This window comes from Rana temporaria, chromosome 3 (assembly GCF_905171775.1).
Source record: "Rana temporaria chromosome 3, aRanTem1.1, whole genome shotgun sequence".
Lineage (NCBI taxonomy): Eukaryota > Metazoa > Chordata > Amphibia > Anura > Ranidae > Rana > Rana temporaria.
Genome location: NC_053491.1, coordinates 358,779,118 through 358,796,807, shown reverse-complemented (window position 1 = coordinate 358,796,807; position 17,690 = coordinate 358,779,118). Strand labels below are relative to the sequence as shown.

Below are 17,690 nucleotides of genomic sequence, written 5' to 3'. Positions count from 1 at the left end.
TCAATCAATTGGCATGTCAATAGGAACGCCCACTCCCGCGGGATTCCCTACCCGGAAGCCCACGGCTAAACGCTATCTACGGAAAAGAAAAAAAAAAGGTCAGTGTCATTTTATATGCACAACTGGGGTGGATGCAGTGTTAGAATTGTTTTATAGGGTGAACCTCCACTTTAATTTAACAGACCAGGTTGTCCAACAAGAAGTGGCAGTTAGAGTACTGAGACAAACCATTCCCAACTGAAAGGGGTGTATAAAATGATTAATTTATGTAAAGCCTGTATCCCAAAAGGAAATGAAAAGCTGTTTCTGTAACTGCTTAAAGTGGAACTAAACCTATTGATTTAAAGTGGAACTATGGGCCAGATCCACAAAGCAGATGCGCCGACTTAACTCAAGATACGCAGCGTAATTGAAATTTACACCGCGCGTATTTTTGCGCCTGATCCTCAAAACGAGATACGCCTTAAAACCAGGTTTTTCCGTCCTACCTAAAATAATTACACCGGCGCTTCTTTGCACGCAAAATACGCTAGACACGCCGCTGTTTTGATAGGCAAAGATGCAAATGAGGGAGATAAGGCGATCCACAAAATTAAGTGTGTGCGGCGTAGATTACGCCCTGTGCGCTTCTGTTAGTTTCATGGTGTAAAATTACACTTTATAAAAGCAGCCCTAATTTTACACCTGCCGTGTAAATGTCAGCTAAAGCAACACCATTAAGGAATAGCTGAGCACACACACTTGCAGGACAACAATCTGTCTGCCAACATGCCAGGGGCATCCATGCGCATAGCTAGACTAGTGACTTTAGTAACCGAGGGTACCCCCTCTTCTGAGGGAACAGCAGTCAGGAGACGCCTCGCAGAATGCATCTTTGCACAGTAAACACACACATTAATTATGTCACAGTGAGAATGCATGAATGCACACCACTGTGGTCCCTAGCACAGACACATCACATGCACATCTAATTGAATTAGATCCAAGTACACCCCAATGGTACTTGGGAGCAGTAACGCCCCACCATGGCTCCAATTATGTCACTGTGCATTCATACAACATTCACGGACCTGGGATCACTTCTCCCTGGTCCTGGGGATCCCTACTCCACCAAAACTGAGGGTGACACCCTTATTTAATCAGGAATGCCACCCCCACATTCACACATCATTCACACACAATAAACAAATCATAAGTACAGTATACAAAACAAAATCATAAAAATAAAAAAACAAAAGTACCCTGCAAAATTAACGGCGGCGGCGATTGCTACGCCTGGGCCGCCCACGGCCACGGCCACGGCCAACCAGAGGAGCCTCCTGGGGGGGGGGTGTGAGCAGGGGAAGGAGGATCTTCATGGGGGGGGTGTGAGCAGGGGAAGGAGGATCATCCTGGGTGGGTGGGTGAGCACGGGAAGGAGGAGCCTCCCCTGGTGACTGTCCTCCTGCTGGCCTGCCCTCCAAGGCCACTGATATCCTGGTCAGACAGTTTGTGAGGGCAGCCGTATTGGCCTGGCCAGCCCGGGTATTGTCCTGGACAGCCTGGGTCAGGGAAGTCACCTCCTGGGCCACGCCTGTTGTGGCGGTCTGCAGGTCACACAAGCATGTGATGACCGCCAAGGAGTTTGTGGCCCCATCAGTGATTGCCTCCTTCATTGCACCCAGGCTTGTCTCCATCTGGCTCAGAGTCTCTTTGATCTGAGCCAGATTGCGGGTCTGCCGGGCATTGTCCCTCTGCAGACTGGTCGGCAGACGCTCGGCCACCCCCCTGGTCTCCTGGGTCGCCATCCTGCCTGCAACTGAGGCTTGTGGCCCTGGAGGAGGGGAGAGAGAGACCCTTGTGGGTTGAGGCCTGTTGGGGGAGGAGTGGGAGGGGCTACCCCTGATGGTGGCCTGACTGCTGCCAGCCTCAGGGGTAGCCTCAGGAGTAAACAAATCCGAGGCCAAAAGGACTTCCCTGCCAATCTGCATATCTTCTTCCTCAGCCTCCACCGCCTCATTCTCCTCCCCCTCAACCTCCTCATGAGGGGAGGTGTGGCCACTCCCCTCCCCTGGGGAATCCTGCCCTTCTTGGGACTCTTCTGCAGCCTCTTGTCCAGGGGATGGTGCAGCAGCCTGGCCTGATGGCCCAGCAACATCCTGGTCATCTGTGGAGGACACAAAACAATCACAGGTTGGAGGATCCACACACTTGGCACATCTTCCCTTCCCCCACCCACACATGCTAATCACCAGATAGAAAAAAACAAAAAATTACCTGTCCTCACAGGAACATCTGATCGATAGCCACGCAGGCCCACCACCTGCTGTGGGTGGAAACACCGGGCCACTGCCCATTCCTCCTCAGTCAGCCTGATGGGGCAGGGTCCGCCTCCTCCAGTGCCCGTGGCATGGGCATTGATCCTGGCAATCTTGTCACGGACCAGGCTCCTAAGATCGTTGATCTTCTTTTGTATGCCACTGGTGCTCCTCGTCTCCCCCCCCCCCCCCCGCCGCATTGATCTGATCCATTATTTTTTGGATGATCGCCTTCCTCTGGGCCGGGGAGGTGTTCCGGCTCTCAGGGCCATGTAAATAACGCCCATATTGGACGATGGCCCGAGCAAGTATTTGCTTCTCTACGACAGAAAAATTTTACTTCCTGCGCTTGGGTGCCATCACAGCCACCACTCAGCACCAACAAAAAACAAACACAACAAACAAACAAAAATACTCACACAACAAACAAACAAAAATACTCACAGAAGAAACACACACAAAAATCAAAACACACAAGCAGACAGCTACTACAAATTCAAAAACAAACACGCAAAAAACAAACAGAAAATACATTCAGAAAAAAAACAAACAGAAAATACACTCAGGAAAAAAATATACAGAAAATACACTCAGAAAAAAAAATTACAGAAAATACACTCAGAAAAAAAACAAACAGAAAATACACTTAGGAAAAAAAAACACCAACTACACTCTACTACTCCTCCAAAACTTTTATCTCACACACAACTCACCAACACACACCAACAAACGACAGAGCAGAAGCAACTTGCTCTAGGAAGGGTAACACAGGGATATACTTTTGCAAGGGAAGTGTGTTTGTCTGGGGCTATTTATACACAGGGCGATCCTTAAACTAAGTACGCTTGGCCTTTTACCTATCTCACTGATTGCGCCGAGCCAAGTTCTGCACATGCCCAGTGAGGAGCAGATTCGTGCGTGCATGCGCAGTACGGCCGGCCCTTCATTTGCATGGGGTCACGGCTCATTACAATGAAGCACACCTACTTCTTTCCCACTTGCAATAACCCCGCCTTACGTCTCGGAATTTAAGTTACACTTGCGCAATTTTGGACGCAAATGCGCTGTGGATACGGCACTTATGACACAAAATTAGGGCGCCGTAACTTAAATGACATAAGTTTTGAGTAACTTAATTTGCGCCGCTGTTTGTGGATCTGGCCCAAAATTCTGATATTAAAAAGCTGTGAGCAGGCAGGCTCTTTATTACATAAGAGACATTCGATAAAATATATCTACCTGCCTGTTTAGTCTTCTGTAGAATGTATACATAACGGTGTATTCCTCACATTCGGGCACAATGCTTGTGTGTCGGGATGAATGCACTCCTGCACTCGAGTAGGAGTAATGTTATCCTGTGCTGTCCAATCAAGATGGTGGAAGACAGGCTTTTGGAAGAATCCAGGGTGACGATGCCAGCGAGGGACCTCACGAGTATCAGTCTGTTGATGCAAAGGTAAGAATGGCAGAATTTCGTTTCGCTTTACCTCTTTCCCTAAAAAGTTATAGTCAAGGCATGCCATTATTGATAACTGTCATGCCTCGTACACACGACCGGGTTTTCCGATGGGAAAACTGCGAGGAGAGCTTTTTGCCGGGAATCCCGGACGTGTGTATGCTCCCTTGAACTTTATCCGACGGGAAAACTGCCAAAATCCTGCAAAAAAAAGAACCAGCTCTCTTTTTTCCCGTCGGGTATCCAGACGGACTTTTTCCCACTGGAAATCCAGAGCGTGTGTATGAGGCATGACAGTTGCTTGTGCTCTCTACTGAACGTCAAGCCATCAAAAGGCTAGTGTCATAACTGATCACATGTGCAGCACCATGGCAACTGCAGATCAAACAGAGGCTAAAATGGCAGCTTCCTTAGCTGTAAAGAATGGAAAGGTTTAGTTTTGCTTTAAAAATTGTTACCTAGAGTTTGGTTTTAAAGTGATTGTAAACCCTCAGTGAAGTGACTGGCCTCAGGTGATACACAGAGATGAAAAAAATCATCTTACATACGTTTTACTTGTTTATCTGCAGTCTTTTCTTCTCTACTGCTATTCAAAAGTACAGATTTGTGATAAAAATCCTTCTTCAACTGTTAGTGAAACCACAAAGGGGGGGGGGGAGGGGACTTTGCGACACCCAAAAGACATAGAAAGTATATGTAGTATATGATGTGACGTTAGAATAAAATACAATGTTTGTTGGAGTAACATCAAAATAACCCCTTGTAAACAGGGAGACACTTCACAAAATACCAAACACATATAAAAAGTCTAAAGCCTATCACTTGAGTACTGAAAATTGACATAGTGAAAAGCGATGATCCCGGATGCATGGGTTCAAAGCCCCGATGCGTTTCGACTGGTTAAGCCTTCCTCAGGGGGATGACATCCGATAACATATTGAGGGGTCTATATTAAAATCAAGACAGGCATCTAAATATGCTGGAGGTCCCCAAGGGAGAAGGCGGTAATGCAATGGAGATATTCCATATGTCCAAAGCACAAGGGATATAGAAGGCCACCCTGAGTTGAGGTTATATGTTTATATCTCTCAGAAGTGTTGGAGGAGAGAAATACAAGCCCAAAACTGGCAAGCCATCTTGTTTCCACAAACTTCAGCCAGAGTGGGGCAAAAAAAAAAAAAACAGAATGAAGAAGTCTAGCAGTACAGGACAATAGGGACCTGATTTTTGACTAGCCTAGAATGGCCCCCAAGCCGCTTCACCAGAGGAAGGGGTGGAGAGCTGCAGTTATAGTGTGTGAGAGCTGATTGGAGGAAAGGGACACCCCCCCCCCCTCCACACACTGCACACGAACAGAGGAAGGATACAGAGCTGTGTTCTGAATAGACAAGCTGTTTGCTGAGCTCTCCTTCCCGTCACAAATGTATCTTGTGTCTGAAAACTTCTCAAAAGTGACTCATGCTGATAACAGAGGAACAGAGCACCAGAGAGAAACGACACTCAGAGCTTTGGAGAGAGACAAGTAAACACTACCGATATATGTGCTTAGTTCTGATTTTTATGACTGAGGTTTACAACCACTTTAATTTGTTGGTCCAGTCCACCTGGGTCTACTACTGCATCCAACACTACCCTCTATGCAGACTTATAATGCTGATGTGTCTCCATTGCTTCTCTAACCAGAATGGAGACACCCTAATGCAGAAAATGTGTCGCCAGCCGTATCACCCAGATCACTAGGTAAACATAAAGGAAAATAAACGAATGCAGCCAACACATTTAGGCAAGATGCGTTATTTTAAATATTTGGGGGGGGGGGGGGTTAATACCATTTTAATGAATAAAGGAAAACAGCATGTTCAAGGTGAGGGGGTTAATTCATTTGTTCAGCATTGTTTTTTTTTTTTTTAACTCTATTCACCCCCCTTATCTCCCGTACATCTCATCTCCATCTTGTCTCTCTATGTGACCTATTAATTGACCCCTTCACATCCCTTATCCTGCACATCCACCCACCCCCATCCCCATCCTCCCACTGAATATGACCTGTACATTAACCATTCACCTCCTCCTCCCTCTGTGTGTGACCTTCACATTGTTGTGCTGTAGCTTATGCACCATTACCAATCTGCATGTTTCAACCCCCTTATACCAGCATGTTTCTTAATTTCCAAAAAAATGTGCCAAAAAAAAAACTTGATCGCATTGGGGAATCGACTTTCCATAGGGGTCACTTTGATGTGTTCGTAGTGTCTTGGCATTTTTGTTTGGTATGTTATATAGCATAAGGTACGGGAAGATTTTTTTTCCTAAAATTTGGGGTATGTTTTGATGGGGACACCTGATGTAAGGGTACTCTAATGGGGGAAACCTGATTTATGGGGACACCTAATGTAAGGATACTCTAATGGGGAAACCTGATTTATGGGGACACCTAATGTAAGGATACTCTAATGGGGAAACCTGATTTATGGGGGCACTCGGATGGCGATGCCTGATGTAAGGATACTCTGATGAGGAAACCTGCCCTATGGGGACACTCTGATGGGGATGCCTGATGTAAGGGTACTCTGATGGGGAAACCTGACCTATGGTGGCACTCTGATGGGGACACCTGATGTAAGGGTACTCTGATGGGGAAACCTGACTTATGGGGGCACTCTGATGTGGACACCTGATGTAAGAGTACTCTAATGGGGAAACCTGACCTATGGTGGCACTCTGATGGGGAAGCCTGATGTAAATAGGCACTCTGATGAGGACATCTGAGCTATGGGGGCACTCTGATGAGGACATCTGAGCTATGTGGACACTCTGATGAGGACATATGAGCTATGGGGACACTCTGATGAGGACATATGAGCTATGGGGACACTCTGATGAGGACATCTGAGCTATGGGGGCACTCTGATGAGGACATCTGAGCTATAGGGGCACTCTGATGAGGACATCTGAGTTATGGGGGCACTCTGATGAGGACATCTGAGCTATGGGGGCACTCTGATGAGGACATCTGAGCTATGGGGACACGCTGATGAGGACATCTGAGCTATGAGGGCACTCTGATGAGGACATCTGAGCTATGGGGACACTCTGATGAGGACATCTGAGCTATGGGGGCACTCTGATGAGGACATCTGAGCTATGGGGACACTCTGATGAGGACATCTGAGCTATGGGGGCACTCTGATGAGGACATCTGAGCTATGGGGACACGCTGATGAGGACATCTGAGCTATGGGGGCAATCTGATGAGGACATCTGAGCTATGGGGACACTCTGATGAGGACATCTGAGCTATGGGGACACTCTGATGAGGACATCTGAGCTATGGGGACACGCTGATGAGGACATCTGAGCTATGGGGACACTCTGATGAGGACATCTGAGCTATGGGGACACGCTGATGAGGACATCTGAGCTATGAGGGCACTCTGATGAGGACATCTGAGCTATGGGGACACTCTGATGAGGACATCTGAGCTATGGGGACACGCTGATGAGGACATCTGAGCTATGAGGGCACTCTGATGAGGACATCTGAGCTATGGGGGCACTCTGATAAGAACATCTGAGCTATGGGGACACCTGAGCTATGGGGGCACTCTGATAAGAACATCTGAGCTATGGGGACACTCTGATAAGAACATCTGAGCTATGGGGACACCTGAGCTATGGGGGCACTCTGATAAGGACATCTGAGCTATGGGGACACTCTGATAAGAACATCTGAGCTATGGGGACACCTGAGCTATGGGGGCACTCTGATAAGGACATCTGAGCTATGGGGGCACTCTGATAAGGACATCTGAGCTATGGGGGCAATCTGATGAGAACATCTGAGCTATGGGGACACTCTGGTGAGGACATCTTCTATTTGTTAGTGTATCTAACTTATCCAGTACATCTAACACCCCCCCCCCCCCCACAGACTGGTGGGGAAACCTGACCTATGGTGGCACTCTGATGGGGAAGCCTGATGTAAATAGGCACTCTGATGAGGACATCTGAGCTATGGGGGCACTCTGATGAGGACATCTGAGCTATGTGGACACTCTGATGAGGACATATGAGCTATGGGGACACTCTGATGAGGACATATGAGCTATGGGGACACTCTGATGAGGACATCTGAGCTATGGGGGCACTCTGATGAGGACATCTGAGCTATAGGGGCACTCTGATGAGGACATCTGAGTTATGGGGGCACTCTGATGAGGACATCTGAGCTATGGGGGCACTCTGATGAGGACATCTGAGCTATGGGGACACGCTGATGAGGACATCTGAGCTATGAGGGCACTCTGATGAGGACATCTGAGCTATGGGGACACTCTGATGAGGACATCTGAGCTATGGGGGCACTCTGATGAGGACATCTGAGCTATGGGGACACTCTGATGAGGACATCTGAGCTATGGGGGCACTCTGATGAGGACATCTGAGCTATGGGGACACGCTGATGAGGACATCTGAGCTATGGGGGCAATCTGATGAGGACATCTGAGCTATGGGGACACTCTGATGAGGACATCTGAGCTATGGGGACACTCTGATGAGGACATCTGAGCTATGGGGACACGCTGATGAGGACATCTGAGCTATGGGGACACTCTGATGAGGACATCTGAGCTATGGGGACACGCTGATGAGGACATCTGAGCTATGAGGGCACTCTGATGAGGACATCTGAGCTATGGGGACACTCTGATGAGGACATCTGAGCTATGGGGACACGCTGATGAGGACATCTGAGCTATGAGGGCACTCTGATGAGGACATCTGAGCTATGGGGGCACTCTGATAAGAACATCTGAGCTATGGGGACACCTGAGCTATGGGGGCACTCTGATAAGAACATCTGAGCTATGGGGACACTCTGATAAGAACATCTGAGCTATGGGGACACCTGAGCTATGGGGGCACTCTGATAAGGACATCTGAGCTATGGGGACACTCTGATAAGAACATCTGAGCTATGGGGACACCTGAGCTATGGGGGCACTCTAAGGACATCTGAGCTATGGGGGCACTCTGATAAGGACATCTGAGCTATGGGGGCAATCTGATGAGAACATCTGAGCTATGGGGACACTCTGGTGAGGACATCTTCTATTTGTTAGTGTATCTAACTTATCCAGTACATCTAACACCCCCCCCCCCCACAGACTGACACTATTGCCATCCAAATCCACCCCCTGTGCTCCTTCATCCAGAATGGGGGCACTTTAATACAGGAAGGGTGTTACTGGACAGATTGTCAGGTGAAAACAGACAAAAAACAGCATTAAAAAAAAAAAAACGAATGCAGCCACCACATCTAATGATTGGTGAGCTGCAATATGTTTAATTTTTGCTTTTGGGTTTAATACCACTTTAAATCCTACTAACAAAAAGTTCTATCTGTCTCCAAAAATTGATATAAAATTCATTTTGATTCTGTGTTGTCAGGAAAACTATCACAGTACAGAAAACTGAAATAAAGGGGTATTACAAGCTGGTACACAAGTGGTTAATGTGCTTTGTTTTTTGTCTTTTAGTTGACCTGCTGGACATGTATCTTTTTTTAGCCAAATTGTGAAACTAATTTTAGTCGTCACCCTACATGTTCTATAAATTCTTTTTCTGACCGATGAACATCCACGACTGCCCCCTCACAATATTTATAATAAACACCTCATTACAATGTATTAATTATGTTTACACATCATTTATTTCTATTATTATTCCTCCCAATATATCATCACATGGTATTTACCAACATACCTAATCTAACATAATATATTCCTAACACTCTGTTTCTCTATTTGCACGGTGCTGGCAGCCATAACATAAGCTGATCTCTCCTCTATGCTCAGTGTGACATAACAGGAGGGGGAAGGGGAAACCTCCAGCATGGGGGGGTCACATGAGAGATGTCACATGACCAGGAGGAGGCGAACACAGCCCGGCAGGAGGAGGAGGATGTCATGTGACAGTCACATGACAGCCAGGAAGCAGAGCTGGAGAAGGTGAGTTTTATATGAGGTGTGGGTTCATGATTTGAGTGTTATGTTCGTGTTGATATGTGTGTTGTGTGTTATCATAGTGGGAACCCCTGGCTGCTTTTCAGAAGCACACACAATACATCAGGCATGTCACATTTCAATGATGCATTGAGCAGAATGAATCTTGAAGAGGCCACACTGGGGCTTATTTACTAAGGGCAAATCCACTTTGTGCTACAAGTGCAAAGTGCACTTGAAATTGCACTGAAAGTGCAGTCGCTGTAGATCCGAGGGGGACATGCAAGGTAAATTAAAAAACAGCATTTTAGCTTGCACATGATTGGATAATAAAATCAGCAGAGCTTCCCCTCATTTCAGATCTACTCCCAGATTTACAGAGACTGCATTTCAAGTGCATTTGCCTTTTGTAAATAACCCCCATTGTGTCTACTGAGGGTAACACGTACCTAATTTCCCTTGGGGCTCATTCACAGCGGCAGGATTGTGCAATTTGTGACAAAAAAAAAATAGCCTTTTTTTTTTTTTATATATATTGTTTTAGCTCACACCAGTACACGACATTAGGGCTCGTTCTTCATCCACCTCGGAGTTGCCCGTAGACATGGATTCAGGCACAGCGGCTACACAGACGCATTTGAAAATTTGATATATGGGTAGGAGTGTCTGCAAGGATCCTAATGCAGATCCCGTGTGTTTGGAGCTATGCACCTGTTCTTGTCTGCATGACAAATTTTGATATGACTCTGTGGTTGTTTCATTAAAGGGGAGTTCCAGCCAGGGCTCCGCTCCTCTCCCCCCCTCCCCGGCCGGCGTCTTCATTGTCACTGTGGGCACCCGGCCGTGACAGCTTTCGTCTTCACGGCCGGGCACCCAATGCGCATGCGCGAGCGGCGCCGTCCGATTGGACAGGCGCTCGCCTACAGGGAGGGGCTGTGAAGTGTAAGCTGTAGTGTAGCTGCTGGCTTTTAATAAACAGACACTTACCTGCTCCACGGCTCCAGCGACGCGCCGGCCAGGGATCCGCTCCTCGTCCCCCCTCGCCGGCCGGCGTCTTCATTCCTAGTGTGGGCACCCGGCAGTGACAGCTTTCGGCTTCACAGCCGGGCACCCACTGCGCGAGCGGCGCCGTCCGATTGGACAGGCGCTCGCCTACAGGGAGGGGCTGTGAAAAGGCGATTAAGCTAATCGCCTTTCCAGCCCCTCGGCGGAAGGAGGAAGTGGGACAGGAAGTCCCCTTCTCCTAAAGCCCCCACTCCCCCCCCCCCCCCCCAAAAAAAAATGACATGCCAAATGTGGCATGTAAGGGGGTGAGGAGTGGGATAAGCGGAAGTTCCATTTTTGGATGGAACTCCGCTTTAAAGGCCTCCCGGTCACCGCTGAGGGAGCTGACATGCTATGAGTGGCCAGAGCCACGATGATGTCACTTCCGCACATGCGCAGGGGTCATTTGTTCTGGCAAGGAGCTCTGATCTTCAGATGAAATCAGCGGCTGCGTGCAAGGTGAATATCTCCTAAACCGTACAGGTGTAGGCGATATATTTATTTTTCCTACAGATAAGCCTTAATATATATATATATATATATATATATATATATATATATATATATATATGTGTTTTAGAGCTGCACGATTCTTGCTAAAAAGAAAATCACGATTTTTTTGCTTAGAAGATAGATCACGATTTTCTCACGATTCTCGCGGTGTAACATCATCTTTCACATTTAAAACAAAAAAAATTGTGCTAACTTAACTTTTTTTTTTTTTTATTCATTGAAGTGTAATTTTTCCCCCAAAAAAATTACATTTGAAAGACCGCTGGGCAAATACAGTGTGACGTAAAATATTGCAGCAATTGCCATTTTATTCCCTAGGGTCTCTTCTATAAATATTTATAATGTTTGGGGGTTCCAAAGTCATTTTCTAGAAAAAAAAATTGATTTTTTAACTTAAAGCGGTGGTTCACCCAAAAATTTTTTTCTAAGATTACATCCAGCATACTAACGACATGTAAAGTATGCTGGCATTTTTTTTTTTCTACGTACATATCGTGTAATTGTTATTTTCACCCAGGCTTCCGGGTTCTGATTACTGCGGGACTGGGCGTTCCTATTGAAAGTTTAGCTGATTGACGTCTAGTGAAAATCTTTCCATGTCGCAAAAAAAGGGCGTCACCAGTTTTCCGTAAATAGCCGACATGCGAGTCGGCGCTATATGGCGCCTGCGCCCGCTGTGCAGGGCTAAATGCGCAGGCGCCATATAGCGCCGACTCGCAGGTCGGCTATTTATGGAAAACTGGTGACGCGCTTTATGCGACGTGGGAAGATTTTCACCAGCTAAGCTTTCAATAGGAACGCCCAGTCCCGCAGTAATCGGAAGCCTGGGCGAAAATAACAATTACACGGTATGTACGGAAGAAAAAAAAAATACTAGCATACTTTACATGTCGTTAGTATGCTGGATGTAATCTTAGAATTTTTTTTTGGGGTGAACCTCCACTTTAAGAAACAAGTGTCAGAAAAAGATTCGGACTTTAAGTGGTTAAACCTCCTACATTTACACACAGACTTGCTCTAAGAATAAAGTTAGTTACAATGTTTAATGTTGTTACAAACTTGGAAGACTGTTCCTTACACACAGAAGTGTATCCCTTTGATCTAAGAAGGAAGCGTTAGTTACAATGTTTCCTGTTAAGAACTTTGCAGACTGCCCAGATATTTTTTTTTTGAGGGCTGAGTGAGCAGATACAGGGCTAGATTCAGGCAGGGGGACGTACAATTGTGCGGGCGTATCGTATGTTATTTACGCTACGCTGCCGCAACTTACAGGGGCAAGTGCAGTATTCACAAAGCACTTGCTCCGTAAGTTGCGGCGGCGTAGCGTAAATGGGGCCGGCATAAGCACGCCTAATTCAAATGAGTATGAGGGGGGCGTGTTTTATGTAAATGGGTGGTGACCCGACGTGATTGACGTTTTTCCCGAACGGCGCATGCGCCGTCCGTGGAATTTCCCAATGTGCATTGCTCCAAAGTACGCCGCAAGGATGTCATTAGTTTCGACGTGAACGTAAATTACATCCAGCCCTATTCGCGAACGACTTACGCATACGACGTAAAAAATTCAACGCGGGAACGACGTCCATACTTAACATTGCATACGCCTCATAATAGCAGGAGCAACCTTACGCTGAAAAAGCCTAACGTAAACGACGTAAAAAAATAGCGCCGGGCGTACGTAAATTTGTGAATCGGCGTATCTAGGTCATTTGCATATTCTACGCCGAAAACGCCACCTAGCGGCCAGTGTAAATATGCACCCTAAGATACGACGGTGTAAGAGACTTACGCCAGTCGGATCTTAGGCTAATGTCGGCGTATCTTGCTTTCAGAATACAGAAAGATACGCCGGCGCAGCTTTGAATTTACGCGGCGTATCTATAGATACGCCGGCGTAATTCATTGCTGAATCTAGCCCACAGTCTCTCCACATTATATGAAAGAATCGGCAAACTCTGCATTGGAGATCGTCGGGGGTTGAATCGAGATCACGATTTTTTAACAAGTAATTGTGCAGCTCTGATATATAATATCTTCCTGACATACAGATTAAAGCGGAGTTCCACCTAAAAATGGAACTTCCGCTTAACCCACTCCTCACCCCATTACATGCCACATTTGACATGTCATTTTTTTTGGGGGGGGAGTGGGGGCTTCAGGAGAAGGGGACTTCCTGTCCCACTTCCTCCTTCCGCCGAGGGGCTGGTAAGGCGATTAGCTTAATCGCCTTATTCAGCCCCTCCCTGTAGGCGAGCGCCTGTCCAATCGGACGGCGCAGTGCCGCTCACGCATGCGCAGTGGGTGCCCGGCCGTGAAGCCGAAAGCTGTCACTGCCGGGTGCCCACACTAGGAATGAAGACGCCGGCCGGCGAGGGGGGGGCGAGGAGCGGAGCCCCGGCCGACGCGTCGCTGGAGCCGTGGAGCAGGTAAGTGTTTGTTTATTAAAAGCCAACAGCTACACTTTTTGTAGCTGCTGACTTTTAATAAACTTAAAGGCTGGAATACCCCTTTAAGGGCTTGTTCACACCAGCAGCCACACTGGGGCTACCCTCACACTGGGGCCACCGGGCGTTAGCGCTAACCCCCGCTAGCGGCCAAAGAAAGAGTTAAAAGCACCAGGGTGCCATTGCGTCCGAATCGCTTTTCAGGTGCTTTGAAAGTGCTGCCCATTAATTTCAATGGGCAGGGCGTTTTGGGAGCGCTGTATACAGAGATCCTAAACCGCCCCTAAGATGCTGTTGGCAGGACTTTTCAGAACGTCCCGCAAGGGCACCGCCCCAGTGTTAAAAGTCACATTGAAATGACGCCAGCCTTAGTTCTACTGGCCGCAGTGGGGTATAATGCGGCGAACTGATGCGCTTAGAAAAGTTCTGCCTGCCATACTTTATTTAATTTTACACTGCAGCATGGTGTTGTGAACTGGCCTGAAAGGGAAAAAGGCTTTTTGCCTTGTTTTGTGTTAGAAGTGTGCTGGGCAAGGGTGTCCAGCACAGTCCTAACACAACAGGTATGAATGGACCCAACTCTTTCTGTCTGTATAGGAAGAGGTTAGAGAGATTTTGACTATGGGACCCTCTGATTAACCCCCCCCCCCCCCCCGGGATATATTGCGTCTTCTCCTTTTATGTTTACACTACCCATCTCCCCCACTTTTCCTCCCAATAATCAGTTCTTCTAATTAAGAGCAGTTCTGCAGCACTGATTACCTCCTCATAATTACATATAATTACTGCCATCTCATATGGTGATTGCACCTATTTATAGGGCACGTGGAGGTTGCTGCAAGTCCTCTACTCCTGTGTCGCCGAGCTTTGAAGACGTGTTACTTAACCCGAACCTGTACAAAGAGAACTTTGTAAGATGCTATAAAAATGCTAAATGCCTGGCTGTCTGATCACAATTCATTCAGAATCAATCCAATAAAGTCAAATCTCAGTTACTTGTTCCAGGTCATTGTCCCATAAAAGACTAAAGCTGAACTTCTGTGACCAAAACTTTCATTAAAATATACACTATATTGTCAAAAGTATTGGTACGCCAGCCTTTACACGCACATGAACTTTAATGGCATTCCAGTCTTAGTCTAAGGCCCCGTACACACGACCAAACATGTATGCTGAAACTGGTCCGCGGACCAGTTTCAGCATACATGTTTGGTCGTGTGTAGGCGCGAGCGGGCCGAATTCCAGCAAACATTTGCCCGCCGGGCCTTTTCCCAGCGGGCAAATATTCGTGGACGTGTTTTAAAACCGTCCGCTGGAATCCTGCCCGCTCGGACATGTATGGTCGTCAGTACAGACCTACCGTACATGTCCAGGCGCCCGCCGTCCCTCGCATGCGTCGAATGACTTCGACGCATGCGTGGAAGCCTTTAAATGGCAGGCCCGCCCACGTCTCCGCGTCATCGCCGCGGCGACGACGCGGACACGCCCCGCGTATTGTTTACGCGCGGACTTCTGTACGATGGTGTGTACAACCATCGTACAGAAGCCCTCTGGCAGGCATGTACGGTGAAAACGGTCCGACGGACCGCTTTCATCGTACATGTTTGGTCGTGAGTACCCGGCCTTAGGGTTCAATATTGAGTTGGCCCACCCTTTGCAGCTATAACGGCTTCAACTCTTCTGGGAAGACTGTCCACAAGGTTTAGGAGTGTGTCTATGGGAATGTTTGACCATTCTTCCAGAGCCGCATTTGTGAGGTCAGAAACTGATTTTGGATGAGAAGGCCCGGCTCACAGTCTCTGCTCTAATTCATCCCAAAGGTGTTCTATCAGGTTGAGGTCAGGCCAGTCAAGTTCCTCCACCCCAAACTCGCTCATCCATGTCTTTATGGACCTTACTTTGTGCACTGGTTCTCAGTCATGTTGGAACAGGAAGGGGACATCCTCAAACTGTTCCTTCAAGGTTGGGAGCATGAAATTGTCCAAAATGTCTTGTTATGCTGACGCCTTAAGAGTTCCCTTCACTGGAACTAAGGGGCCAAGCCCAACCCCTGAATATAACCCCACACCATAACCGCCCCCCCCCCTCCACCAAATGATTTGAATCAGTACACAAAGCAAGGTACATAAAGACATGGATGAGCAGGTTTGGGGCCATAGGCAATGCACTGGCCTGCACCGAGTCCTGACCTCAACCCAATAGAACACCTTTGGGATGAATTAAAGCGGAGACTGTGAGGTGGTAGTGTGGCTCACCGGTCTGAGGCGCTGGAGTCAAGTTAAGTTAAAAAAAAGTGGAGACTGTGAGCCGGGCCTTCTGATCCAACATCAGTGCCTGACCTCACAAATGTGCTTCTGGAAGAATGGTCAAACACTCCCATAGACACACTCCCAAACCTTGTGGACAGCCTTCCCAGAAGAGTCAAAACTGTTATAGCTCCAAAGGGTGGCCCAACTCAATATTAAACCCTACGGACTTAGATTGGGATGCCATTAAAGTTCATGTTATGGCAGGCGTCACAAAACTTTTGACTATATACTTCAATAGTCAGAAAGGTTATGACCACTTTGTGTGCACCAAATGTCTTTTAAAAAGGCAGATCATTTCTTACAAATCTAGCTGTGTCATCATCTTTGTGTGGCATGTAGCCTGTGCAGAGAGCAGAGTGGTGGGAGGCACCTGTTAGGGCCCATCCTTTACAGCATGATTGCTCAACCTGTGGCCCTCCAGCTGTTGCAGAACTACAAGTCCCATCATGCCTCTGCCTTTGGAAATCATGCTTGTGCCTGTCAGCCTAGCAAAGCCTCATGGGACTTGTAGTTATGCAACCGCTGGGGGGCAACATGTTGAGCACCCATACCCTACAGGCTGTCTGCAGAAAACTACATGAGGGGGCGTGTATAAGACCAGTCACCCTGCATACAGAGAGGGCATATGTGACTGGTCTTTATTAGATGAAGCTCCCATAATAGAGGCAAAGTTTTGGAGGAGTTTTGTGATGGATTAGTGCACAGATATGGAAATAATTATAGACCGGATACCAAGACACATTTATGTAAGAATACATATGGCTCTTATATTTAGACAATATTTGTTTACCCTGGACTCCTGTTTCAAATCCACTGCATCGGTATGACAGCCGAACACCAGAATTTTCAGGAGGAGGTCGGTGATGGCAGCATGCATGTATTTCTTTGGTTCGGTCTTACTTTATATCTAAGAAGATGTGTTCTCTTGTGTTTCCAGCAGGAGGCGCTGTCACCATGCCTCAGAGGCTCTCTGTGGAGAAGCAGGCCTACTCGGTGCCTCTAATCCAGCCAGACCTGCGGAGGGAAGAAACCATACAACAGATCACCGACACCCTGCAACACCTACAGACCGTGTCCAATGACATCTTCAACAGGTACGGTATTGCAGAGCACCCCCAGCCCCCCAACCACCCTGCAGTCACAGACCACTGTGGTTCTCCTGCACTCCATACAATTACAAGACATTATTCAAAGCAGAGCTGCAGTCAAGTAGCTACATACCGTTGAAATACATATACTGTAAATAAACTGTTTAACTGGCAAAAAGACTTGTAATTCTGTTTAGCTAGTCCTGAGATCCACGTACAAGCAACCCAAGCAGGTCCTTCTTCTCCCAGGAAGACTACACGGCAACTGAGCAACACAGCCAGGCCTGGGACTGGCCCACAGCTTGTGATTGGATAGTGATTTATGAGGTCACCTCTCCCTTCCTAAAAGCTTGTTGCCTGTGTTAGATTGGCACAAATGTGCAAAGTTATTGACAAATTCAGACTACTGAAAAATCCCCTTTCCTGGTCTAAGTGCTGCTGTACAGAGTATTACAGGAGGGCAATTAAGACAGATGGAAGTACATAGTATCCGGAAACACAGGCACATGTACACTGTTCACTACTACTAATATA

General features: G+C 47.3%; 1 protein-coding gene across 2 annotated transcripts in view; it reads left to right on the top strand.

Moving 5' to 3' along the window:
- Window positions 1–9,656: 9,656 nt before the first annotated feature.
- The window catches only part of WASHC1 (WASH complex subunit 1), a 45,873-nt gene continuing 37,839 nt past the window's right edge, over window positions 9,657–17,690 (top strand). Inside the window, exons 1-2 of one of the 2 annotated variants that reach the window (XM_040345246.1) lie at window positions 9,657–9,764; window positions 17,006–17,162. In XM_040345246.1, coding sequence (XP_040201180.1) covers window positions 17,023–17,162 — 140 coding nt within the window. In that variant the 5' untranslated portion in view covers window positions 9,657–9,764; window positions 17,006–17,022. The remainder of the gene's footprint in view (window positions 9,765–17,005; window positions 17,163–17,690) is intronic. The other variant, XM_040345247.1, reaches the window with a different exon arrangement.